This window comes from Rhea pennata, chromosome 7 (assembly GCF_028389875.1).
Source record: "Rhea pennata isolate bPtePen1 chromosome 7, bPtePen1.pri, whole genome shotgun sequence".
In the NCBI taxonomy this organism is placed as follows: Eukaryota; Metazoa; Chordata; class Aves; order Rheiformes; family Rheidae; genus Rhea; species Rhea pennata.
In genome coordinates, this window is record NC_084669.1 from 14,621,186 (window position 1) to 14,648,804 (window position 27,619).

At 46.2% G+C, this 27,619-nt stretch overlaps 1 protein-coding gene across 1 annotated transcript; it reads left to right on the top strand.

Annotated features, from left to right (window-relative positions):
• Positions 1–240: 240 nt before the first annotated feature.
• On the top strand, positions 241–26,626 carry ARL3 (ADP ribosylation factor like GTPase 3). The gene is made up of 6 exons (XM_062579585.1): positions 241–351; positions 9,467–9,610; positions 10,736–10,852; positions 15,423–15,473; positions 17,464–17,649; positions 26,307–26,626. Exons 1-6 carry the CDS (start codon positions 349–351, stop codon positions 26,352–26,354), a joined length of 549 nt encoding a protein of 182 aa, XP_062435569.1. The 5' UTR covers positions 241–348; the 3' UTR covers positions 26,355–26,626.
• The last annotated feature ends 993 nt before the right edge of the window (positions 26,627–27,619 follow it).

Sequence of the window (27,619 nt, forward strand, 5' to 3'; positions counted from 1 at the left end):
TTACCTGCAGCGCCCCAGACCCTTCGCGCGCCTTCCCCAGGCCACGTGGGAGCCACCTTCCCCGGGCCCTGACGCGTGGCCGCCCTCAGCCAATCACAGCGGAGCGGGCCGCCCGGCCGGTCTCCCCGCAGGGGCCCGCCGCCGAGGGGGCGGGGTGGGTTCTCGCGCGCATGCGCCGATCGGGGTGGGTGTGACTAGATAGAGGCCGTGGGGCCAGGCTCCCCCCCCCCCCCCCCGCCGCCTGCCGTCGGCACGTTCCGTACGCACGGCGGGAAGCGCTGACGTTGTACGCAGCGGCGGCGTGTGCGTGACGCAGTTGCCCATGGTAACCCCGGAGCTGCGCGGAGGATGGTGAGTGGGGCCGGGGGCCGCGGCGGCGCTGCGGAGGGCCTGGCCGCCCGCGCAGGCCCCGCCGCGCCGCGCCGCGGGCCAGAGGCCGCCGGCTCCCCGCCGGGCGGGGGCGCCTAGCCGGGGCCTCACCGCCGGGCAGTGGGGCTGGGCCTGTGGGCCGAAGACCCTGAGCTAGGGGACATGGGAGACGAGGCCCCAACTATGGGGTCTGATGCCACGGGGGCCTGGGGACCATGTGACCCAGGGACCCTGAGCCAGGAGAGAACCTGGCTGGGGTCCCGGTGGGAGCTGGAGACCGTGGGGGACCCAAAAGAGTGGATGAGGTACCAGCAGGGCCTGGGAGGCTTGAGGATGCTGTGGGGGCCTTGTTGGATTGGGGGCCGCACTCAGTGCGCTCTAGCTGGGCAAGGCAAGGAAGGCATGAGTGGAGTGTTGGGTGCTCAACAGATCTGGGGGTAGCATGCTCAAGTGGAGGGGCAAATCACTGACAAACAGCCTTGCGGTGGGTGTTTAGTCAAGGCAGAGGAAACCTAGATGGAAGATTGGATGTTCAGGGATGTGAGGACTGAGACACAGAGTGCTTGGGGTCTTGAAGAGGTCTGGGAATTGGAGCAGATGAACAGCTTAATCTGGTGAGTCTCTGGCACTGACAGCCAAGTCAGTGTTGGCTGTCCAGGATGTGTTGGGGTGCTGGGTCATCTGGGGGGGTTCTGCTAGGGGCTATAAATATGAGGGAATGTCTGGGTGGGAAAGAAGAGATAAGAGCACACAGTGGGAAGAGATATGTGTGATTTTGATGGTGAGAGAAAAAAAGGGTCTCAGGAGACAATGAGTATTCAGGAGGAGATAGAAATCGGTAGGGAGACATCTGGACTGGAGGGAGAAATGGGGATCTTTGGTGCTGCAGAGGATCTAATCATGAGGTATCAAAGTTGGGGTGAAGCTGGATTGTGGAATGGGTGGTGGAAACAAATTGAGTGGAGATGTTGGAGTTGGGATAAGTGAAATGCTGGCAGAGTCCAGCCAGGATTGGTAGGAAGGGATGGAGTTGTCAAGTAAGTGAGGATGAGCAGATGGGTGGGTAAGAGAGTGCTGTGGTGGGAGAATGAGCCACGTGCTGAACATGCAGTGTGTGTGGACAGCAAAAGCAGAAGGAGAGAACAGAGCAGTCTGCCCAAGATGGGAGCTGTATTTTGTCTAAGAGCCTTCTGGACACAGGCTTGATTAGTGCTAGTGGGCAGCATGGGAGGAGGCATAAATGAGCACAGCAAAGGCAGCTCCTCATCTTCACTGGATTAATTCTGGCTGTGTCCCCACCTGTTTCAGCCTGCTGGGCCACAGTGAAAGAGGCTTGAGACATGGTCTGTGGGCTCTGCTTTATTTTAGATCGGGTGATGATGGAGCATGTCACAGTAGACACTGAAGCCATCACAGGATGGACATCTGCTGTAAAGCTGAGGGCAGCTGCCTCCAGCAGTGCAGTGCTTTGTGGGACGCATTTGGCCTGCAGCTGCTACTAGCCGGATCTGCTCTTCTGCCTTGTGATGTCTCAATAAGCTGGTGTAGTCTGGGATCTGGCTGCTTTTATCCAAGTGCTTTGTGTTTAGAGAGAGTGGACTGGGTGTTTTCCAGTGCCTGTGTTATACGATATGATTTTTTTTTTATGCCTCTGTGTCTATTTTCCATTTCTGGGAGTTGTTTTTTGCATTGCAGCATTTCTCAGACAGAGTTGATCGTACTTTGGGGTGCCTGATGGACTGGCTGGGCTGGGCAGAAAACTGGAGAGCTCTGTATCGTCTCCCAGGATTCTCAACTTTCACTAAAACCGAATACATCCTTAGCAGTAGAAACTCTCTGAAACACTAGTGAATATCTAAAGCAGATATGACAGCCTTGGGCTCTGGGTCAGCAATCAGAAATGATTAAGGCAGCTTGACTTAACAATTTACTGCATGTCATCTGAGCCACAGTAGCTGACTATGATCATGTTCCTGGCATGTCATGATTGCATTGGTAAGTGGTTAAAGCCCCTTCCATGCCTGCTTGCTCTGAGCCCAGTTACACGAGGGTTAATGCTGAGGTTTAAATTATTGCATTGTTCATCCAAGTGAGTAAGTACGGAAGTGTCTTGTTCTGCAAACCACACCACCATTTCTCACAGCTGTGGGACAGGGGTGGTAGAGGTCATAGGTGGAGCACAGAGGGAAAGATGAGCCATGAAAATGCATGGCACAGGAGGAGCACAGTGCTGAAGTCTGTAGCTCTGCTAAGCAGCATGGGTGGTGGCCTCATAGCAAGAGTGAAGTGAAACTGAGTTGGATTAAAGGGAACTTAGCTTTCAAAAGTTTTGGAAATGCTGTATAAAGCAGAGCTTGTGGCTTACTTGGTACTATAATAACAATCTTGGCTAGTGAGTTATTAATAAACATCAAAGCCACAGGATCACCTATGCTTTTTTTTTTTTTAAACTATTGATTGAAGATGACATTGTTGTGTCAAAACTGGGGTTGTGAAAGCCTGACCCCATTTTACAGATAATGAAACTGAGTCATGGAGTTATCTTGATGACATTAGGCAGATTTTGTGGGAGAGTGAAATATCAGCGTATCTGAATGTGTAGTCAGACATCTTTCTTCTGGTCTTGAGCCTATGTTTCTAAAGAAAATGGCATGTATTTGTTGTCTCATGTAGGTGTACCTGATGCTCAGAATTTGTTCCCTTTGTCTTTCATGGTTTGGAAAAAAGGCTGTATTTAAAATGGCTCTGTTTAAAAACACTTTCACAAACTCTAATAATGCCTCACTGCTTTAGTTTCCCAGTACAGTTGCTTGTCATGAGGCTTTTCCGTTTGTTTGTTTTTAATGGTTGCTAGCAAGGTTAGTATGAGAAACTGCATGCAGCTAAGGCAGTGTACCAACAGCTGGACAAGACTTTGAAGCCCTCAAACCACCAGAGGGGAGACGAAGACTGTCGACACTGCCTGGTGTTGGATGTTAGCTCTTCTCTGCACAGGACACAATGCCTCCTTGAAACTTGCTAAAACCAGAGGAGTATCATTTTAATTATGATGGAGGATTCATGCTGGTATTGGTTAGTATACAAAAACAGTGCTGTGCTGTGTGACCTCTTTGACAGAAATCTGTGTCAGTAGGTTTGAGCTGGAAAGACTCTTTAGGTGACTTGACTCCATTATATGTTAGATTTCAATGTAGAAAAGAAAGTCTGCATTGAATGACACCATATGGTGGAGACATGCAGCAAGCAAATGATTTTGTTGGGAGTTTTGCCAGAGTAAGAAGTATTGAATAAACTGTACTCAATAGATTAATTTACTTTGGTTGTATTTCGAAAAAGACTGGGTGATTTTATGACCATTAGTGACATTTGCAGTTCTGCAGCCGAAGATAAAGGTAATCAAATGTCATTCTTCAGGGCACCAGCTAATCAGTGCAGTTGTCAGGAAGGACTCCCCTCCTCCATCTCCGTGTGCCTGGAATTGTGTACTGGACTAAGAATGTAGCCTCAAATACTGCCCACTGTTGAAGGCTGGATATTAGGCTCAAATAAACCACTTGTCCTTCCCCACTTCAGCTATTCCTGCATGACTGTGAAACCATCACTTACACTTCTTCCTCCACACCCTGGCTGAATCTTAACTCACTATTTAAAAATGATGAACTACTATGTCGCTTAATTAAAGTGATTTCTGAGCCAGAGCTGCACTGTGCGAAGTGTTCTGCAAACAGAACGAGGAGATATGCCCCACTCCATGGAAATACATGCTACTTGAGGTGAGAGATAGCTGAGTGATATGAGTGAGGAGGATCCAAGACAGGTTCATACTTGGCATGTTGGCCACTTGACCCTCAACAAGGACTGTAGATGTGGCAGAGAAGGAATGAGCAGGAGAATCACAGGGTGATTTTATGGATATTGTGTGAGGCTTCTCCCATGGCTGTAAGAAAGGCACGAAGTGACTAGTTTGAGACTAGAGCTAGGCAGTGATGGGGCTGGCATCACGAGCTACTAGGAAATGGGAGCCGTTGTCTCCGTGGCAGATGAGCATGGCTGGGAAGGGCCTGAACAGTGAAGACAGGTCGCTTGTGGTTGAGGAAGTGGAAATGAGGGAGTCCACGCAGGGGTGTAAGGATGGGGAAAATGTGGTTGCAGTGCCAGGCTGAGACGCTGAGCTTTGTCGCTGTATTGCATCTCAGTGAATTGATCTGATCTTAGCTAAATATCCACATTACTAGATAAGCAATAGCTGATGACAGAGGGCGGTTTTATTCCAAATTCATTATCTGAGCTTGTGGCTAATAAAGTTAAACAGAATACATTTACTTCTCTTTCCACTGTGTTCTTCAGTGGCTTGCAGGCTGCTTTATCTGTGCTCTGTGTATCCAGCCTTCAGTACAAGGGGAAATTGTTCTTTCCATTATGGCGTTATATTGCCAATCTGATACAATATTTAAACAGATTATCTCAATGCTCTGTTTGTCCCAAACCAATTTTTGCTTTGGCCTATAAAGTGAATCTTTCTTTCAGTGGCTTCTGTGGTACAGGATGTAGTTACATGCATCAACTAGTTCAAAAGACCCATATACAGCATGGATTTAAAGCTGAATAAACCCACAAAACCCTTAGCTAGGACTATAAATGTCACTGTATTTTTATGTATGTGTATTTTTTTTGAGAGAATGAGATTACTGCATACAGCTATAACTGAAATACCCTTTGATAATTCAGTGGGTATTTTAAACCTAGCAATGATATACTTTCATAAAACCACACATCCCTGTTTTCTGAAGGATGTTAATAAGACAGTTAGCTTTTCTTTCATGCTCAATGTGTTTGAGTGCTCTTTCCAATTTAGTTGCATCTTTGACTTTAGTGCCCGTTCTGATTTCTTAGTTATTGTCAGGAATCTTTTTTTTTTCTTTTTGTATGTCTCCACTGACAGTCTGGAAAAAGCAGTCTTCTCAAGGCTGACCCCATCAGTCTGTTTCCTCTTGGAGCTCAGAAAGAAAACCCTCTCCACCAAGGACAAAGATGTTTTTAAATAAGCCGGTATGATATAAAGCGTACAGTTTGCTTAACTCAGAGGTGACCAAGAAACGGTTACTGGCTAACTGTCTCCAGCCTTGAGCTGCTCCATATTGCTGCCCTTCTCCAAAGGCTGCACACGCTACCACGCTGTGCTGTTCATTATCTGAACAGCATCTGCAGTTCCCTCCTCTGTTACAGATGCCGCAGTCTGCTTAGTTTTGTGCAAATGACGTGCTGCCCGGATACACTCCCATGAATCGTCTCGGCAGCTCTTCAGCCAGGTAACGTCTCCCCTGTCCTGCTTGAGACTTCTCCTGCTCCTCGCCCTGAGCACCCCAGTGGGTGCGTACCACTGACCTGGCTGACAGGCAGGCGTCTGACTTGAGCATCCCCTCTCCTCCACCTCAGCCTAGGTTCCTGCATCTAGACTGTTTGCTGTACCACTGCAAAGGCCTGCTCCTCTCCTGTTGCTTTTAAGCATGCTCTTTGCACCAAACCTTGTCATTCTGTGGCTTCTCTACTAGGCATCTCCCATCAGCATCTAGAGGTCACTTCCTGACTCTAGTCAGCCCAAAATAGTTTCAGTGTTGTTTGCAAGCAGAGAAGTGCTAGTCCATCAGCACATGCATAGGAAAGGCTGCTTGTCCTACATGATGGTGGCACACAACAAAGAACTCATTTGAGTTATTTTTTCCAGTCTGCTAAGCTGTCAGGAAATGCTGCCTGTCTTCCTGGCTACTGTGCTCCTAATATCAAAAATACCCCAAAAGGTTAGGAACTGTAATGATATATCTATGCATAGCTTTCCTTATTCCGGAATATTCACTAACTGGGGGGAGAATGCTAGGTATAAGTTTTAAATAGTAATATTTACAGAGTATCAACAATTATAATAGCCAAAACTGGTTGATTCGAGTTGTGTGTACTGACCATATAACCTATACCGGCAGCTACTGAAATAAAGTCCACTTCTCTGTTGGCTTGCTTGTCTTCCATCTTTTAAATCAGCTTACTTTATACCTTAGAGAATACTTTTATTTCTAAATATATCCTCTCTTCTATTGGCTACCCCAGATAATCCTGTGATCAGCCATGCAGCAGTGTCACTTGAGTAGAATATGGAGCGATGCTGATCGTTTTCTCGTAGGCTGTCATACTAGCCCAGAAATAGCATCCGTCTACAATGGGAGAAGCTCTATTAACATTTACAACTGCTCCTCTTCCCGACCCCTGAAAATTGCTCTGTGGTAGATAAGCAGTACTTTGTAATACATTTCTTTGCGCTCAGTATTTTGAAGTTGAATTCTGAAATATAAAGGCTTCTAATCCTGATCTGCTCTGGGATACACTGCTCTGCTTTTAGCAAGTGGTACTGTGAATAGGATTAGCATTTCAACAACTTCTTTTTTTAACTGTGAGCAATAAACTAAAATAATAGGGACTGATTCAGAGCTCTCTGAAGTCGACCGTACTTCTGTGAAAGATGGCTGTTGCTGTTGGGTCAGGCCCATAAGAATACAAAAATGGGGAATTTCCAGTCATTCCCTGGAAAGGAGGCAGAATGTGTGAATTTTAGAGAGTTCCTGCTCATGTGGGGTCTGTCCATACTGGATTTAAATCCGTATATTTACAAGCTAAGTAAATACAACTGTAAATTTGACTACAGGTGAAAAGAATGTCTGTTGTTAATCACATAGTTAAAATTTGTGGGTTTTAATGATGACAAGGGCACTTAGGACATGCATATAAATAGGTAAACACTCGAGGTATTTCTGTCACTGTTCCTTTCCTGCCATCAGACCTGTGAATGTACAAACCGTCTCCGTCAGGGCTGAGTATTAGCTGAGCACTGTGGCTGGGGAAATGAGCTGTTGGGTGGGGAGGAGTTGCAGCAGTTGGCTGTACTGAACACAGCGCTTCAAATCCATTAACTGTGGGTCCATCAGCAAGAGCCAGCTGTAAGCATCTGGCCCTCGGGGCTCAGCACGAGATGTTGGAGGCCTGTACTCTTTGACTAAAAGCAGTTAGGGGATTTACTGTGCCTGCATCGTATGGGCACGGCATCTTCTACCATGCAGAACCCATTCCTGATTAACATATCTAGAGCTGGGCCTCACTTTCCAGTTCTTGAACCAGCCTGTTTATGGCCTAGCTAATATACAGGCAAAAGCCCAAGAAGCAGGGTAAGGGTAAGATTTCCATTCTGTTGTGGTTCCTTGCATGAGTTGTGGATGTCTGAATATCAGCTTTCAATGGTGCTTTTTAAAAGCACAGTCACAACTGCAATCATAACTTTGTACAAACATCCTTCCATTCCTTTTTTTTAATAAGCTCCTCTTTTCCCCCCATCTCTCACAAACACAGGCACACATTTTGAGCTGTACCTGGTAATTAAATAGATAACTGATAAATTATTTCCAAAGCAGAATTGCTAAGAGGGGTAGATCAAATCTAACTTGCATTTGAATCTCTGTGTATTTTCATGCCGTGTTACTGAAAGCTTTGGCATCACCATCTGTAGTGTGGTGTCCCTTCTGAAAACTCCACACCACCTTTGTGCAGAGCTCTATCATAAGCAATCAAAAGCAGTTTTCCAAATGGTTGAGGTAAAGCTCTCCAGGAGCTGACAGGAGGGCAGTGCTGCAAACTGAAGGCCTGCTGCAGCTGTGACAGTTGTACTGCATCCTGCAGTTCTTTATCTTCAGGACAGGTTTCTGATTGCTGTGATCTGGAGGGGATGAGGAGCAACCTTCACGACTCAAATAGTCCTTGGTTCCCAATAGGAATATTTAGAGTGTGCAATTGCTTTTAGCAACAAAGCACTTCGTGACGTTAACTAATTCACCCTTGCAGGGTGACAAGAATCATTGTCTTCATTTTGCGAATGAGAGGGGAAAAAAAGCTTGAGAGTTGGGCCCCCATGGGTCCAGGTTTGTGCTGATATTTGAGCTCTGTTTCTGGCTCAGTCTTAGTGGGCTGAAGAGAAGTTATGATTGCCCTGCAGGACTTGTAGTCATGGGAATCGTCTGTTAGAGACTGAACTGAAATTCTGAGGGCTCCAAAAAGCTGTAGGCATATTTCTCCCCTGGATTTGCCATGGCTGTTATTAGTTGCAAGAGCACCTGTGTACCCACGTTAGTACATGCTATACAGAACCTCCAAGAAAGCATATCTGTGGAGCCGGGGCAGAAGGGTGCAGAGCAGTGCAGCAGCATACCCAAGGACACCCAGGCTGTCATGGACTTGCAGTCTAGTTCCGTGTCCTCAGCTTGTGGGGCTGGGCTGGGCAGCAAGAAATCACCCCATTTTGATCTGAATCTATTTCTTGCCAGGATCGAGAACATTTTCCAGCCATTTTAGAGAGGTGCAGGTCTCTGAGTGGTGGCATTGACAAAGGTTTGGGTGTGCTGCTGTAACGTGCATGGCTGTAAGTGAGCTGACCTGTATATTCTGTTTTCTAATCCTGAGTGATACTGTCAGCTCAGAGAGCTGAGCCTGGCTAATGACTGAAATCCACTGTGCTTTTCTTAGCGAGGACATGTGGTGATCTGAGATAGTTAAGTGTTACATCCTGAGAAGCTGAACTGCACGTGCCCCATGGGTCTGGCATGTTTTAGACAGATAAACGGGGTTTGAGATGATCAGGGAGTTACTGTGAAAAGGACTGGTGCCAGGTACACAGTAACCTACAGTTAACTAGGAGGGAGATTAAATTAATGGGGTTTTCCCACTGATAAAGATAATGAAGAGCTTGCAAGGACTTGGGTTGCAGCTTCTACACATGATATCCTTAGGCACTGTCTTCCTGGCACAGGGAAAGCTGAACAGCTGTGTTATGAGCGATACAGCCAGTAGTTGCCCCACTGAGTGACATGGGTGTTTTCTGAAACCTGGTTGCCACTGCTTGAGATAAAGGAAAATTAGGGGGAGTGAGTAGAAGAGGAAATGGGAAGAGGGACTGCAGGAACGGGGATCAACCACTGTACAGAGCCCCTGCTGAGGGAAGAAGGCATGGCGTGGTAGGGGGGAGAGTGGGAAGTAACAGCTCTGATCTCTCTGGCTAATCTAGGGTTTACTGTCAATCCTGCGTAAACTGAAAAGCACCCCAGACCAGGAGGTGAGAATCCTCCTCTTGGGACTGGATAATGCTGGCAAGACCACGCTCCTGAAACAGTTGGCATCTGAGGACATCAGCCACATTACGCCAACACAGGTGAGGAAGGTCTCTCCCTGCCCAAGGCAGTTCTCATGGTCCCACTTGTCTTGTACATTTGTGTGAAGCAGTAATGATTCAGCACAGGATTTCAGTAAAGGGAGAACTGGAGCCTGGTGCACCGTTAAGTCTGTGTGTTATCTGCCCTCCAAAGGAGCTGGAGGCTGTAAGGCCAGATCTGTCAGGTAGCGCAAACGTGGATGCGTGCCATGGAGTTCTGCAGGAGGCTTTTGAGTCAGGCTGATGTTACACGGGTGAGACTTTGCTCCTGTTTGCCCTTGCTGAAAGGGGGATGAGTAAGGGGGATGCAGAAGCGTCGGACACATCCCTGTCTACTTGCATCTGTCATCCAGCCAGCTTCAGCTGCGTATTCCCGCACTCTGATGCCTCCAGCCCCCTTTCTTTGGGCTAGGGGGTTGGGGAGAGGAATGCCTCCAGTCAGAAGCACTGCAGCACTGCTCCTGCGTTGACCAGAGGAGGTTGCTAGAGAGCTGTGGGAGATGCTTCCCCCATGCCGGAGTTGCCTTGCAGAGCTCCCAGCCCCGACACCCCGCTTCCAGGCCCCTGTCCCCTGGGTGGTGTGGCAGCATGTTGCCAGCCCACACCACACCCTGTTTTTCTACTCGAATGCCCTTTCGATTGGGGCTCTAATTGATGAAATGGACCCTTCACATGTGCAGCTGTTGCTGTTTTAAGCCCAGCACTAGTTGTGTCGTGTTGAATCAAGCTGAGACCTCTGGCTTCGTGTTAGCTGGGACTCTACTCAGCTTTCACAAGCTCAAGCCTGCTTCTCGCAGCGCCCTTGTTTTTTCCCCGTATCTGCAGCTCTCCCACCTCTTCCTGCACCCACCCTGCTGAGCCCTCCCAAGCCACTAACTGCATCATGCGTCTCTGTAGCCATGACAGCATCAACCCTTGACCCAACAACACAGGCAGACTGATGGGTTGGCGGCTGGGCTCACTTTTGCCAGTGCCTCTCCCACAGCTGATCCCTCTTTGTGGCTGCCCACCCCATCTTGCTGTCCATTGCAGGCGTGGGATATGTAAGGTGTTAATGCCTGCCTGTGAATGTGATCCAGCCATTCAGGTTTATGCTCTATGTGGCCTTGTTTCTGTTCTTTCTAGGGCTTTAACATCAAAAGTGTACAGTCTCAAGGCTTCAAGCTGAATGTATGGGACATAGGCGGACAGAGGAAGATCAGACCGTACTGGAGGAACTATTTTGAAAACACTGATATTCTTGTGAGTATTGGCTGTAGTTGAATGCTGTGTTCATGTGATGGCTTTCCAAGGTCTCAGCCAGAAATTCAAGAACAAGTAATGTAATGTCCCAGTCCTCAGCAACACCATTGCCATTGTAATAGGAGTTACTCTGAGTGAAGCTGCAAGATTGGTTGGGTGCAGTAAGAAAAATAGAGTAATGTTTGGAGAAATCATTCAGTTGTATGTTTTTACTTTCACAGGATGGTGCTGGTTACAGCCAGTTCCTTCCCTCTCTTCTCAGTCTCTTTCAAATGAAAGAATGTGAACAACATGTAGTTTGCCCATCTATAGCTCCTTTCACTGGAGACTCTGAAGGCCTGTAATGGATATTAGTGACTAAAGTCTCATGTGTGGAGGTAGGTCAGTATGGTGCCTTTGTTTTATAGTTGGGGAAACTGAGGCACAGAAGACTTAAATGCCGAGCTTGGCATCAGATAGAAAAGCTTCTGGCTGAGGGACACAGAGACCCGTTGTCTCTTCCTTTGGTCTCTTAATCACAAAACTGTCCTTTAATGTTTTTGACATCTTAGCTACAATTACCTTACAATTAGCTACAGTTAACTACAGAGTGTAGGACCTCTATGTTTCCATTGCAGAGCACGTTAGTCCTGGGACCCTCTGAGTGCTGCCCAGACTAGTTTCAAAGAGCACCTCTAACATGCAGCCACTTGTGCCAGGATGGAGACAGACTGGGGGCTCCAGGAGTCTCTCCCAAGCTATACTGCTAGCAGAAGCAGAGAAAAGGCCATTTAAGCAAGCTTTGCAGGTTTCCCTGTGGGGAAGTGGGAAGCTCTCACTCAAAGATGTCCTTCCTCCCTGTTATCACAGACATGTACTCACTAACGTGTTGGGGGAACTCCAGTGCATTTTCACAGAAGGATGGGTGTAGCTAGTAATGTGACTCTGCTCTAAGGCTTATGTCAGGGTCCTAAAGAGCCAGGCTATACCTGGAGGCTTAGAAAACATTATCCAAACTGAAGCTGTTGTTTAAATGGGGCTAAGAAGTCCTCAGCAATCTTCTGTGTGAATCCTTCCTAATCCTTAAGTTAATTGGGAGTCTGGTGCTTGAGGACAACCACTATTGCAAAAACCTGATTGTCTGATTTTTGCAAAGAGTAATGATGAGATCTTCCTAGGAGGAGAAGGCAGAGAGGATTTTTCTTTGTCCTGGCTTTGAAAAACTAGCAGAGTGGACTTAACATGGTCCTCTGGCAATCAAGAAGGGGAGAATGGCATGGCCATGAGGAGACTGTGGCTGTTGAGTCTGAGCTCTGCAGCTCTGTGCGGTGGGGAGGCAGTAGGTAAGCAGATCAAAGTCAACACTGCAAAGCAGCAGCTCGGGGATCTTTGCCTGCTGCATCAGGTGCTCAGACTGCAGAGGCTGTGCATCACGAAACTGTAGCTGGGAGACTACAGATGAGCTACAGACGAGCAAAGACAATGAGCTACACCAGTCTGTGGGTCTCCATTAGCAGGTTTGAAACCACCCTCTTCCCAGTATGTGCTTCCGAAGAGGTGCAGAAATAAAGGTGAATTTGAAAACTGAAGGAGATTAAGGCAGTTGTTCCCTCAATTCCCCCTGCCCCAGCTAAAGCAATGTACAGGGAAAACCTATCTTTTCCTATGAGTAAGAAAAAAGGAAGATAGAAGAGGAATCAGTTTGGGGGAAGCAGCAGTCTGAATTCAGGGAGGGAGCAACTGGCATACATGTGATTTAGAGTTCCCCAGCCCGCATTCCCTGCTGGCCACCCGGCAGCCAGTCTCAGACTGGGAGCTGTTTGCATGTTAGTGCATTGCTTTTCTATGGTTGGTATGTCTGTGCACACGAAAACAGAGACAGCAGCTAAAACAATGGAATTGGTACATGCTGATGACTTTCTTCTGCTGGTCCTCACCCTGTTTTGGCCAGTAATTTATCCATCTCACAAGCCTGGTGCAGGTCATGCCCCTATTTGAGCCAACTTTTTCCTTGTGTTATTTCTTCATCCAGCCCCACCACTCGCAACCCACTTAACTCCAGGTGTTGTTTAGGCCTGTTGCTCTAAGGAGGTGCCTGGCTCTAGGGGATCTGCTTTCTCAAGCTCTGTTCCTCCAACACTCAATGTGTACTCAATGGCTGTTCAAACCAGAGATCCAAACCCTAGTGCCAGAAGCAGGCTCTTGTGTGGGCCTGGCAGTAGAGGGAAGATGGAGATAAGATATGCTACAGTTCCCAGGACCCCCTGCTTCTGTCTTCTAAACTGTGTTGCACAAAGCAGAGAGAGGACCCTCTAAAGGACTTTGAAAAGCAGGAAGTGATTGCAAATTCAAATCCATGCAGGTGCCTTTGAATGAGAGGCATGTCTTGCATCACGCACCTGTGATATTTGGAAGCCTAACCCAGGCAAATAAGGTGTGGATATTTGGCTGATTGCATATTCAGACAGGCACCTGCAGCTATTTGGCACAGTGCTTTCTGGTTTGGAAGCCAAATACATACATACTCTACCTTCTCTGTGTTGTGCTTTTGTGGCTTTTGCCCTGAGCACTGTTGTCTCCAATTTTAATCTTGCAAGGCAGCACCCTAGCAAGGAACAGTGGTGCAGGAGAAAGTATGGCTGATGGGAACTGGGAGCTCCTCCTTGTCAGAGTAGCGCTGTAATACGGGAGGTGCTGCTTTTCAGTTGAGAAGCAGTGCTCTGCTATTGCATTCATGCGTTACTAAGCTTCCCCTGAGATGTCCAGCAAGAACACAGTTGCCAGTCCAGTTTTACCTCAGAGCACAACTGTCAGCCCTGCAACTTACTCCTTTCTTTTGGTCTGTGCTTCCTATCCCAAATGGGATGCATAGGGGAGTGCAGAGAGGGCAGGTCTAGCTGATGCATTAGAGAGGCACATGCTTGAGATCACACGGTGGGGAGAGGCTTTGTGTCACGCAATGCCTGCCCTCCACTTACGCATCCCCATGCAGCTCTGTTGAGCCCACGGCAGATTCCCCAGCCTCTTTCAGTGAGCACCAGCTGGCCTAGGAAGGACCACAGACCCCAAGCGATCAGCGAAGAGGCCCACAGGGTTGCTGGGTTACTTTCTTTTCAGGCCTATCGTGCAGATTCTCGTGCTGTGTGTTTGGTCCAGTTTTAAACAACTCTAGCACTGCTCATTAAGAGAGCACCTACAGTTTAATAGCTAATTGCTGTAAGAGATCTTTCCTCCCCCTACTCTTTGGTCAAAATTATCTTGGAAGCGTGGAGTCTTTTGCAAGGACTGCCTGCAAGGTTGCCATTTATCTTGATGGCGGGGTGCTGTGATCATCTCTTCCCTGAAAACCAGGCTGACACTTGCTCCCTGTAAGCCACCAATGAGCATGAAGATGGCATGCTAGCAGCTTCAGTCACTGCTGATGGGAAATGGCAGGGACTGGAAGCAAAATGCTCAGGGTTTGTTGCCAGTCCCGTCTCTGTCCACTGCCCCGGCATCCTCCTCCTCTAAAAACCTTCTCGTACCCATGCAATGAAAATGGGGCCTCAAATGAATCATGTCTGTGAGTGTTATAATGAGGTTCCCCATTTCTTTAGATGTAGCTTGATGCCTGTGTGCTCTGAACCCCAGTAGTGTTACTGGGGAAAGGGGATGTAGCTGGAATTACTAATCACATATCTAGGGGGATCTTTCAGGAGACTTTCAGCCTGTGCAGACATAAAACTGCCTCCCATGGAAAGGCATTTGCCCCGAGAGGGAGTTCATTACGGAAAGAAATTATCACATACCACACTGCTTGCAGGAGGTGGCAACCTCTTCCTGAAGCAGGGAGCCTGCAGGCCAGCATCCACCATCCTCTGTACCAGGGGACAGGTGTCTAGCTGGGGTCCCCCTGCGGGCCATGGAGTGTGGTGCCCAGCCCTAGGGGGTGGCACTACTTTGCTGTCATGCTTTGTGAGCCAGATGCTTCCTGTCTCCTCTAAGCTCCTGGTGGAGAAGCTGGCAGCTAAAGGCAGTCTTGCAGACTGGATCCAGCCCCCTCCCCTCTCTACCCAATCCTGGAGGTAGCGGTAGGGTCACCTGGTGGAGAGAAACTCGGTATCCTCAGTATATTCTTGCCTCATCTGACCCCTGAGTACCATCATGCATCTTGGTGGCTTATCAGGAGGTGATCTGTCCTACTAGAGGGCAGCATGGCCTAGGCCATCAGTGCGGTGCGTGGATTTCATGTCTGCTGGGATGCATGGCTCCCCAGGCTTTGCCATCCAGAGGCTGGCTGCAGCCTGGAAGCTGAGCAACTGTAAAGATGACGGGTAGTGTACTGCTCTCTCCAGGTGACGTGCTGCGGAGGTAGTGATAGCATCCCTGGTACTGGCACCAGCTCCTTTCTGATCTTGGCCATCCATTCCCTGCCTGTAAAAGAGGTGGCTCCTCTCTTTTTAGAACATCATGAAGTTTTGTCAACATTTGCTATAAATAATACCTGAGTCTTTGTCCTAAAAGCATTATTAGGCTCCATCCGTGTAAGCATATGATGCTATGGAAGAATGTCTTCTGGGGAGAGTAACTTTTCCTCTTATTTCCTTTTCAGATCTATGTCATTGACAGTGCAGATAGGAAGAGGTTTGAAGAAACGGGTCAGGTAAGTTACTTATGCCCAGCTTCCTTTGAAGTAACCGAGTGCTTCTGAGTGGTCCTTGCACACAAAAGTTAGGAAGATGCTTTTGCTGTTTATGAGGAAATTTGCATTTCAAGAGAGACTTGCTTTTCAACATCAATGCAGATTATTTTTGTAGATGTGAAACAAGGAAAATAGGTAGCCTAATTCCACTTAAATGGAATGTTTTTCATTAAAATTATACAGTATAGCAAATGTAGCCTAATACAGAAAGCAAAAACTTTTGTAAGTCCTTTAAGCCTTGCCAAACCAAGACCCTGAGGAATCCTAATTTCTTATTTACAAAGTTGAAATGGAAATCATATTGACTTGATTATCTTTTGGATATAATTAAAAAAAACCAATAACAACAACAAAAAAAAAACTTTAACTAGTTAGGCCAGAAAATAAGATTTTCATTTTTCAAAAGTTTTGACATTTTGTAACATTTAGTATTTTAGAGTGGAACAAGATAGGATTTTTGAATTTTCTGTTGTAAAATTCAGAAAGTGACAGTGTCCCAAAATAGCCAGCAGCAGATTTACCCCCCCCCCCCAAAAAAAAAAAAAAAAAAAAAAAGGAAACTTAGGTTAAAGGCCTCTATTCTGCCTCTTTTGGAGGAGGCACTTGCTCTTTTATCTCAAGTCTCATGGGAAGACCCTGACAGCAGGACTGTGGGTTGTCCTTGGTGTGGGGCGGGAATCTCTCTCCTGTTGGGTCTGTTTCACTTCATATCAGTAATTAAATATACATTGGGCAAAAGAGAGGGAGAGAAAGCAGAAGCTTAGAGCACTTGCCTGAGTCAGGCACAGTCAGCCTGGACCCCTCACATTTCCTCAAACAGTTTTGGTTTCAATAAATCAGCCATGTCAGATGAAAGACCTACTTTGCTGAAAAATTCCCAGCCAACTCTGTTTATAACTCTATTCTCTCATTCTGGTTTCCAAACCAAACATTACTTTTGGGGAGGGGGGTGGAGTCAGATTTCCGCTGCAGTTAGTATCTCCCAGACTGCGTTCATTTAATCCAAGTTTCTAGTCAGTGCTTGAAAGATGTTAGGACAGTATAGAGTGTGTGAAATCCTATACAGGGAGCCCGCCAAAATCTCATTTACTCATCTGTCCATAATGCCAGCAGTCCCTACAGGTTCAAATTCCACTGGATTTGCCGTATGTTCACATAGGGAAGTGACTTGAGACTACGTGCTTGTTTCATATGAGGCCGTTGCACAACCCTAGATGTGAAGTATTTCAGCCGTCGTTGATCTACTGCAGATTCAGATTTGAGCTATTGAAAGACTGTTTGAGTCACCCACTTTTGAGTGAACAAACCCATCTCTGAAGATGCCACCCGATGTGTGCTGTGCATAAGGAGCCAAAATCCATCCATTAAAACTGATTTAGCTTGTCTTCAGCTAGCCAATGCCTACAAACGCATCACTGCTTTCTTGTGAGAAGGAGACTTCCATTTCGGGGGTGGGGGGAGGGAATCCTCTCCTGCTCAAGTTGCAGTTTATAAAACTTGGAATAAAACCCCAAACTCATTACTAGCAAAGATATCAGGGCTGGTTGTCAATGGCAGCTCAGGTACAAAGGCCAGTCAGGCGATAACTTAAGACAGGCTGCTTGTACTGCCAATTCACATGATTTTTGCTGTTTCATCAATTTTGACCTCCAGGGAGCAGGGACTGGTAAAACACAGAGTTGTAGCCTTTAAGGCAACTGCTAATTTCAGACTAAGATGAAGATTTTTGTAACCTGTAATTGGAAGAAATTGCTTTTGAACTTTGGGCACAGATGATTGTATACTTTTTTTTTTTTGCTCTCTTATAATAAGATCTAGGTTTCACTGGAAACAGTCTTTCAGCATTTGCTCTAAATATATTTCTAATTAGAGACAACCACTGGTGGTTGAAGGTTTTCTTCCCTTCAATCTCTCCCTCTTCTCCCCACCCCCTCCCTTGTAAATGATATAGGAGCTGGCTGAGCTTTTGGATGAAGAAAAGCTTAGTGGAGTCCCCGTGCTCATATTTGCTAACAAGCAGGATTTGCTGACGGCTGCCCCTGCTTCAGAGATTGCCGAGGGACTGAACCTCCACACAATCCGTGACAGAGTCTGGCAGATCCAGTCTTGTTCAGCCCTTTCAGGAGAGGGAGTACAGGTGAGGCTCCGGAGGAGGCTTGCTGTGCCAGCAGGCCATCTGTGATAAATTGTTGTCTGTTGATCTGCAGGGTGGGGCTGCACCAGCAGCATCGCAAAAGAGGGTCGGCGCAGCCAAGCGCGTGGGGCGCGTGTTTCTTCACCGGTGCTAAGAGGAGGGGGAGCGGCAGGCCCTTGGGATCTCTGCTTTCCTGGGAAGGGGGAGAGCGATCACAGATTCACCTCCCCACCTGGAACCCCTTGGTCAGGCCAGATGAAGACATTGATTTATTTTAAAGAGACTGCTGTCAGGTTAATCATTTTCACAAAACAAATCGCCTTTTACTATTAACCCCTTTGACTGTTACAAGTGTGCACTTCAGAAATCTGATTTACCTTCGCTACTAATGTCATTTGGCATTTTGCTCAGCTTAGGCGCCAGAGAGAAACCGATCAATTTTTTTTGACCCAGAGAAACACAAGAGCCACACATGTCACACAAGACCACTTCTAATGGCAGCGTTTGGGGCTGCGAAAACCCACAGAGGGGACTGAGCTGTGCTCCTGTGCTGAACTGTAATAGCTGTGTCTTATGCTCCTGTGCTGTAGCCAGCTCCTGCAGTATAGTAGCTCTTTGTAATGTAAATGGGACCTAGGTTTGTTTATTTCACTTTTAGGCTTTCCTGAATTAATGAAATATTTGCAGTGCTTGCAATCCCAGCAGTCAGAACTCCCTTCACCGTTATTTAAAGGAACAGGATCACGAAGGCATTTATCCTCACTGCAGATTCTCTAAAACCTTGTTTGCAGATGCTACAGAGCTGTTCAGGGTAGTCAGATCTCAAGCTGAGTATGAAGAATTGCAGAAGCAGCTTGCAATACTGAGTGGGCAGGAAAATGGCAGATGAAATTCAATGTTGACAAGTGCAAAATAATGCACATGAGGAACAACCCGAAATATACACATGTGGTGATGGACTTGAAATTAGCTGCCATTATAGAGAGCAGATCAGTGGGAATGGAAGTTTAGTGCTCAGCAGAGATGAGAAAAAAAATCAGTGTTAGAGAATTATTAGAGAGAGAGCAACATCCCAGAAAATTCTTTGTATGTCACAAGACAAAGGCGTAATGGGGTCCACAAGGGCCCACACCTTTAACATGACATTCACTTTTTCTCCCTGCCCTCATCTAAAAAGATTCTAGTAGAAGTAGAATCATAGACTCTGAAAATAGGTTAGGTTGAAGGATGCTCTGGAGATCTCTTATCTAACCTCCTGCTTAAAGCAGGGCTAACTACAAGTCTAGAGGGTCTTGTCCAGTCAAGTTATAAATATCTCCAAGGATGGAGATTCCACAACCTTTTGAGGTAACCTCTTCCAGTGCCTAACCGCCCTCACCATGAAAAATGTTGTCGTTATATCTAACTCAGAAGTGGGAAAGATTTCAGGATCTTCTGTCAAGAATGATCAGCAATACAGTGGTATCTGTACACAGGGAGAATAAATAGAATAAGACTTGCAGCTTGAAAGAGAGAAGACGGAGTGGGAACATCTTATAAAATAATGTGCAAAAAAGGCAAATAGACTATATGGTATTTTTCACATTGCTAGAGGAAGGGGGTTCCTAATGAAATAATTAGGCAACAGTTTTTAAAGAGATAGACATGCTTCTTTGACAATTGCATGGTTAAATTGTGGCTTTCATTGGCACATGATGTTGTGGAGACCAAAGGTATCAATGGGTTCAGAGAAGGATTAGGCGTGAGGAAGACATCCTGGGGCAGTTACTGACCCCCAAGATGTGGAGGCAGCTCTTGAACAGTGCATCGTCATGGCCATGGGCTGGGAGGGGTCTCATGTACTCTTTCCTTTGGCATGCAGAAAAGGAATGCTGGCCTGGAAGGACTATTGGTCTGACCCAGTACAGCAGTTCTTGTGTTTTAAAATTATTAACCTAACGTTTACACCTACATGTAGCAGATGGTGTCCTTCAAAGGGCCTTTATTTAGTTAGCTAAGATACAAATTCAGCTATGTTGCAGCCAACTTTGTGAAAGGCTTCCACTCTGTGTTCTTTATTTTGAAGTGGTGCTGTTAGAGTGAAATACATTCCACAATTGTAATATGTACTCAAGGGCAAAACCCTCCTGAAGAAATGTGATCGAGATCAAGAATGTAACATTGCAGTTCACATGGATGCAGGCAGGCTCAGGTCACCTTCTTCCCTCCTGCAGGCCCTCTCCTACTTTATGTAAGTCCAAATTAACTCTCCAGGTGTGAAGGGGCAGTAAAACAGCAGATGAAATTGAGGGAGATGCTCTGGATGTGGAAGAATTAAATGATAGAAAATGGCACTTTCTGTTGATGAGCCTTGAAAAATGCTTCCTTCGTAAGCTGCTCTACAGCCTCTCTAGAATGGCCTATCCCACTTCTTTGCCATTAGCTGCTCCTTTGTGCCTTCTCCTTGATGAGTAGTGTGTCTGTACATATTCAAGAGTAAAATACACAGCCTAATACCTTCTGCCAGGAAAATGAAATCCACTTCTGCACTTATTTCCCAGAAAATAGAAGGCAAGAGCTAAACTGTTAAAGTATTTGTAGGCTTATGTATTTTGTTAATCATGTTAATTTAGATGAATTAATTTAGATGCAGGCCAGATAATGTCCCGCTTTGTTGTCCCCAGTCCCATTGCCCAAAATATTGCAGCTTATTCCATAAATGATTATTGCAGAAAGGTCAGGGAAGTCACAAATTCTCTGCAGCTTGTAGAAAGGATGAGCTACATTTCTCTCATAACTCCAGCATGGTCAAATCAGATAGCAAGAATCTCAAGCCTCTCCCTTTGCTTGGAAATTCATTGAACAAAATATTTTGGGAGCTGACTTTTAAACTAAACACGATCAAAGGTTTTACTTACAACTAGATCAGCGCAGGAAGAAATGGTGTCTTCATCCCTAGAAATCTAAGGAGAGGTCAGCATGCTGAAAATTTAGGGGAATCAAAGAACTACTTCTTTAAAGAGTAAGATTAAGAAAGATGTTTTTGAGGATCGTGGTACGCTGCCTGTACACCGGTGGCTCAGAAAGAGCTCTCTGCGTAGTTAAATCTCAGGTCACTGCTTTAAGAACTACTTTGAGAAATGACACTGAGTGACAGAAAAATAAATGAAGATGTAGAAGCATCAGGTATTCAGAATGAAAGCCAAGGAGCGAGCAAGCTAACCATCACTGCTGATGGAATATATTAGCTAGAGTAAAATAGTAGATATCTCTGATGGATTTTTGCAAGGAAAAGTGGTGGCATATCTAGAACTGACCACATGCAGGAGCAGAATTTGTAGGGGAAGATTTTTGTGATAGCTCAAAGGAAGAGCAATGAGCAAAGATAAATAATGCCAATAAATGAAGGAGAAATAGTTTGAAGGTCATTTAATTAGTTTAGCTGCTAGCACCATGGTGTATAGAATTGGGTAGTTAAGACTGGGGATTTCAAGGTTAATGAGATTAGATTATGGATAATAGAATGATATAAATTTAGAGAATTTAACTATTATTTGAAATGGGTTATTTAATAAAACTGTTAATTAAGGAGGGAATCCATATTACCATCTTCTCTTTTAAAATTAACTGTTGGGGCTCTGAAGAAGGGTCCCAGCAAAGTCCTGGGCAGGCTCAGAAGAGAGGTGACTGGATTAACTGGAAACCCCATATTGTGTTCCCTGGAACCCAGCTGGTATCCCACGTAATGCTACCAGAAGACTTCATTACCTCCCAGCTGAAACCATGGGCAGCGCTTGTTTTGTTAATCAGACTTCATGGTGCTGTTGAGAGAGGAGTGACATCCCTCATGCTTAGAGGCTATTCGAAGCAAACCATTTGCTTGGCTCTGATTTTATCCTTTAGACCTAGTCTGCAAAGTAGGAAAACCTTTTCCCCATGATGCAGCCATTTGGACTCTGTCTCTAGGGTGGAGAGTCCTGCTCCAATGCAAGCTGAGACCCTTGCATGTGATGTAGCAAACAAGGGAGGTGATTGCCAACTCCAGCAATGACAGTAAGAGAAATGCAAGGGAACTGTTGCCTCACAACAGCTTTTGGTTGCCACATAGGCTCTCCTGAGGTTGTTTTGTGACCCGATTGTCAGGTTTAGTACTTGGGCATGCAAAAGCTATGTATGCTTTTCTCTGGCTGTCCAAGGTTGGGTGATAGCAGGCAGGACTCTTCTGCTTTGCTGCCTGCCATCTTGCTGGAGGTGATTTTTAGGGGCTAGGGTGTGTATTAAATATGACTCAAGGCTTTGGAGCAGTCTGTGCTCTGCAGTTCAATACTTGTTTGAAGCAAGAGCCTCAGATCGAAGCAGCAGGAGCTCGGCCCGCCCCAAGGAATCGCCCTCCAGAACGATGCTGCAGCGTGTTGTGTCCGGAGTCTCCCAAGCATAACGGTTCCCTGGAGACCACTAAAAGCCAGTGGAAATGAGTGTGCCCACTAAACTTCTCTATTTTATGCCGGGGTAGTCAGGCCCAAAGGGCTGTTTGAAGGGCTGAGCCACTTTCTTCTCTTTGGCTGTTTGAGCCCAGTTGAGAACGGAGCCTGAGACCCAGCTATGCTGGTGCTGCAATTTCAAGTTTTCATAAGGGCAAGATTCAGAAGAGTCCGCCAGGAATCTTGTGCGCTGTATCCCCAGGCCTCAGCTTTGTCCTAAAGATGGCTTAGCCAGGGCAGGCTACGTGGGGATCTTCCACGTTTTAACAAGGTTTTGTAGCTACTTGTAAATGTGATTTAAAATCCGTTTTGATGACTGCAGCTCTCCTGGGGTAGGCAGAGCTAGTGCTTGCTGGGGAAAAGCAACTGGGTTTCCAAATTGTAAGGCAAAGTCTTGTGATTTTTAAGCAGGTAAGAAGGGAGTCTACAATGCAGCATCAGGGATAGTGTCTCAGGGAACATGAGGAAAACTAGCACCCATGCAAAAAAACAATAAAAAACCCCCTGTACTTGCAGGCATCTGAAAAAGCCTGCATGTATATGATAACTGGATGTGCAAAGAAATGAAGGATAATGAAGGCGAAGTCCTAGGTTTGCAGAGGGAAAAGAAATTTACAGTTAAAATAACATGCACCAAAAATGCTAGAGATGGACAATTTTGCACTTGCCTGACCCAATTTGTTATGTCAGACAGAGGATTACATGAAAGGATTAAGCTTTGTCGTCCTTAAGGTCACATTAGGGGGCACAAGTTTGTGGCCTTGCCTGATCCCTGGCTTGCAGGGAGCAGAAATCGGGAGGCTTTTTATGGGGCGGAAGGAACTCATTCACTGGCGTTTGAAGTCAGGCTACTTTGTTCCCGCAGCCGCAGAGCTGATAGCGCAGGCAGTAAGCGAGCGGAGCGGCGTAATCTCGAGGAGGGCTTCAGCCCTCTCCTGGGGGAGGCTCTGCCCGCCCCTTCCCGAAGGGTTGCACCGCTCGCCTGGCGCAACAGCAGATGCGACTGCAGCGAGGCGGGGCTGTGCCAAGCGGCGTTGCTCCGCGAGGTGCATTACCCTCTTCCCTGGAGTCCTCTCCCTTTGCTTTGGTAAAGTTTACTGGCTGCTTGTCAAGGAGCTGAGAGAGCTGAATCTCAAAGATCTGAAGTTTTTTCCCTGGCTAAGTTTTCCCATGGTTGACTTGAGGCTGGAATACTAATATTGTATCAGTCTCCATCTGCAGAATACCTGCCAGTGTTTCTGTGCCTCAACAAAACAGCACAAGGACATCTATCAAGATCTAAATGTTACTGTAGGGATTGTGCTTTCTGCGCAGAGCCATCTTTTAAACATGCAGATATAGGGGCAGCGTGTGTAGGGACAAAGGATGACAACAGCTGACTCCTTGTGGACTTGATGCTTTCAAGCATCATTTCTCCTCCTTCCTGTGTGCTTCCTCTGTAGCAGCTCTTTCTGTTTGTAGCAGCTTCCCTGGATTTTTTGTCTTGCCAACCCTTTGTCCCATTTCAAATCTTAGGTGGAAAAACTGCAAGCATACCTTTTAGTTCATTTTGCTTTCCCTTGCATTTGCCCCTCTGAAAAGTGTTTGGAGACACTGTAGAACATGTGCCCTCCCACCCCCAAAATGGTTGCACCAGAAGCTATGGATGTGGCTGAAAATGAGGAAGATGTCTCATGCATAGTTCTTTGATGCATCAAGCACACAGCTGGGAATGTTCATTTTCTCTTTATCACTGTCAGGGAGGTGGATATTTACAACTAAATATGATTTTCCTGTCAATTACCTCATGCCACTAAAATCTATTCCTGCTTTAAAAGTTTGGTGACCTACTTATGTATTTCAAGCCTGTTTGGGTTCACCTTTCCTCTTGCATTTTGCTATGTCATTCTTTTGCCCTTGTTATATGCTTGATGCAGCCAGGCTCCCAGCCATGGTAAATCTCATCATAAACTCTGCTTTATGACCCTCGCCGCACTGGTGCTAAAATGGTCTGTCTTTCCCCTTCCTGAGCTCCCTAATGGCAGCAGGCAGAGTTTTAATCACTGTGAATTCAGGTTGTGGTCAGATTAGGTAGAAGATAGGATGCATGTTTGTTGTTTTGCAGTGATGTATTGTTTCTGGGATTACTGTGCTGAATAGCAGAGGGTGTCAGCTGATATTTATTACTTTAAGCTGTCTCAGCTGTTCTGGTTCAGCAAATAAACCTACATTCAAAATGAATGAGGAGCTCTGCTTGCCTTGTATGCCATGATGTGTGCAAATGTGATTATTGCTTCCGAGGCAGGGGAAGCTGAAATCATTGTGGGAGCATTTTTAGTTATTTATTTATTTTTACTCTTTGCGAGCGATCATGCAGATTTCTGAAGCGCACAATCAAGCCCGAAGCTCGACACCTCTCCTCCTCGCCCCACTGTTAAGCCCTGGCCTTCCACACGCTGGGAACCGCTCGCTCCCGCTCTCTCTAAAGCGATAAGCTTTAAACTACGCTATTGATTGCTTAAGGCATTACATGTTTTACACCTAGGTTATCAGTGTTATTGAAAGGGGGAGACACAAAGCTACTGGGCCTTAAAATGAATCTACCTCTCGTCTTTTCCCATTTGCTCTGAGGATTTCAGACAATTTGTTTTACACTGATCTCTGCTGTGGAGATAAATAAATGAAACTGGAGACATCAGCCCTCCCCAGGGTTAGATTTAGAAGCGTTATTAGTAGAGAGCCTCATGTGCACCCTGGTGCAAACTGGGCTTGCTTATTCTTTATTTAACAAGCAACAAGGGCCGATTTCAAAAGTTGCTGCTCCCCTTCAGATAAGAAGTGTCACATAGCACAGCTATCAAGGTAAATTGGTATTTTCAAGTGAGAACCTCTCCATTTCTGATTAAGCCCTGAGGACTCCCTCTCTCCTCTCTTAACTCTTTAGCTCCTCTCTGCTACGGCCACCCCGTTTGTTGCTGAGAGGCAGCTCAGTGGCGTGGTCGTGGCTCACTGGATGGTCCTGCTGTGTTGTGCCTTTGGCCATCTGTCTTTGGGGGAGTTGAGCTCCTTGGCAGCCTTTTGGTTGTTTGGGAACAAGGGCACAAGAAGGCAGCACCAGTGCTTTGCCGGGGTCAGTGGCAATGGTGGCCCGAAGACTCTGGTCTTCTAGAGTTTCACTATCATTCTAATAATCAAAAAATGATCATTAAACAAAACTCCTTCAGAGCTCCAAGGTGACTTTTGCCCAATTTACAAGCACGAAGGTGTGTTGCTCCCCTCTCATTCGCAAAAGCCTACCTGCCTGCCTTCTGCCCTGAGCATCCCTGTCAGCAGAGATATGCAGTACTTAGGGTAGTAGGTTTGACAGGACACAAATATGAGAAACTGTGTGTCTTGCGCTCCATTCTATATGTCCCACAACAGATAAGTGACGGGAGCAGATAAAGTGCTGCTTTGCCTTCTAGTAGCATATGCCATTCTGGGATCCCAGCAATAAACTCACGTCTCGGTTATCCACAGCAGAAGTGTTACTATCCTGCTTGCAGAGGTCAGAGATGTAGCTCACATGTTTTTACAGAAATACCCCAAAGAGTATCTCAACCTCTTAAAACTTGACCACATCTATCCTCACTGAACGCTTGTGAAATAGGCCCATTACAAGGCCCATTTTCTGGGATTGCCCGAGGCACAGGGAACAAAGAGTCCAGACCCAGTTATTTCAGTGGTTTTTGTGGATCTGAGCTGAAGTGATTTGACCAGGGTCACGCGGGAACTTGCAGCAGAGCAGAGAATTAGAGCCATATTCCCAACAGGGAGCTGACTCTATAGCCAACAGTTCCCTAAATCCATAGACTCAAAGGTAAGATGACTTGCCCAAGATTACACAGATCATCTGTAGCCAAACCTGGAACTGAGCCTTGATCTGCCACCAACATAGCTGGACTGCAAAGTGATCCTTTCTCAAAGGACCTAGATACTGTGACATGATGGGACAACGATACTTTTTACAGACAGAAAAAGGATTTAATAACCTCTCTGTGATAACATCCACTGAGTGACAAAGCACTTGTTTTTTACACACACTGTTTTTTGGGATCAGAGGGCAGGTGTGGGGCAGATGGGGAGGCAGAGTACTGTGCTTGCAGAATGGCAGTCACGTGGGGGACTTTGGGGGATTCCTATTCCCTTTGCTGGACTAACGTTACCTTTTTCTGTCTGAAGGACGGCATGAATTGGGTGTGCAAAAATGTCAATGCAAAGAAGAAATAAAGCATTCTGAGCCGCATGGAAATGGAGGAGCGGTGGGAGCAGAATTCTAGCCTGAAAACACTAATTTGCTGCTTTCTGACCAAATGTTTTTCCATCTGTGCACAGCTACAGCTGTTAAAAAAAAAAAAAAAAAAAAAAAAAAGGAGAGAGAGAGAGGAGAGAGAAAGGGAACAACAACAGTTAAAACCAAAACCTACTGCTGGATTTGGAACTTGACCCGCTCTTTAGTATCATTTTTTATTCCAATAAAGGAATTATATATTTTTTCCCTATGCATAAATAGTATTAAATGTCTGATTAGCAAGCAGGTTTGTAAGCAGAAGCAAGACTGTGATTCAACGTGGAGCAGACGGAGTGGTGAGTTGCTGTAATTGCTTAGATGTGCATAGAACCTGCCCTATACATGTGGGTTTGCAGTTGCTGAGGACACTCTCAGGTGTCACTCACAGACTTCCCTCAGTGACAGATAAAATGCAATTCTGTTACCAATCGTGAGTAGTTTCTTTAAAAAGGCTGCTAAGAAGTCATTTGTGTAATGAGGGTGGAAGCCTTCCACATATTCCTGTAGCCATAAAAGAGGAGTTTGATCCTAATGAGACGCTGTTGCGTTGCGACACCGCTGTAGAAGGAAGAGAAGGGTTATGCGTGTATAATTGAAGCTCTTTACAACTGGAGTAATGCAGGATGAGTGTGCCTAGGGCTTTTCTTACAGCTGAAGGAGAATTTAGCCCAGCATTTCACCTTGAGCCAGCAAAAACGTGGTTCCTCTGTTCAGTAAATTCCATATGTGAGATTAGCCTTGATGTTGAACAATCCCTGTTGATTTTCCCGTGATGGTAAGGCAACTCTGCAGCAAAATGCAATTAAGTTCATGATTACTTTCTAGAATGAGATACCAGGTCCCAGGTTTCCCTTTTGAAGTGTGCAAAATAAACTTTCCTCCCCCCCCCCCTTGCTATCCAGGCATTGCTTAGCCCTTCAGGGTTGCTCAGGAGATCGCCCTGGTACAGGCTGACTGCGCAGGGACTGAGATCGCCCTCACCCAGTGCCGCTTGCACATTGCCCGGCAGAGGGTTAGGAGGCTGAACAACAGATGGGAAGCGCTCTTTAAAACGTGGATTCATTCTTCCCTGAGCTGTCTTTCCTCTAAAAGGATGCAGCCGATGAAATAGGAAAGAATGTTTTTTTTCCACCTCCTCATCCCTGATTCAAGCCTAGCCCCAGCTGACGGTGAGCTGGAGTCATTAACACGCCAAAGCTGCCAT

What these genes read in the sequence shown, in the direction of transcription:
- ARL3 (XM_062579585.1), top strand. An exon ending in GCCACATTACGCCAACACAG is followed by an intron (nt 9,611 to 10,735) that starts GTGAGGAAGGTC and finishes TGTTCTTTCTAG; the next exon opens with GGCTTTAACATCAAAAGTGT. An exon ending in GGTTTGAAGAAACGGGTCAG is followed by an intron (nt 15,474 to 17,463) that starts GTAAGTTACTTA and finishes TAAATGATATAG; the next exon opens with GAGCTGGCTGAGCTTTTGGA.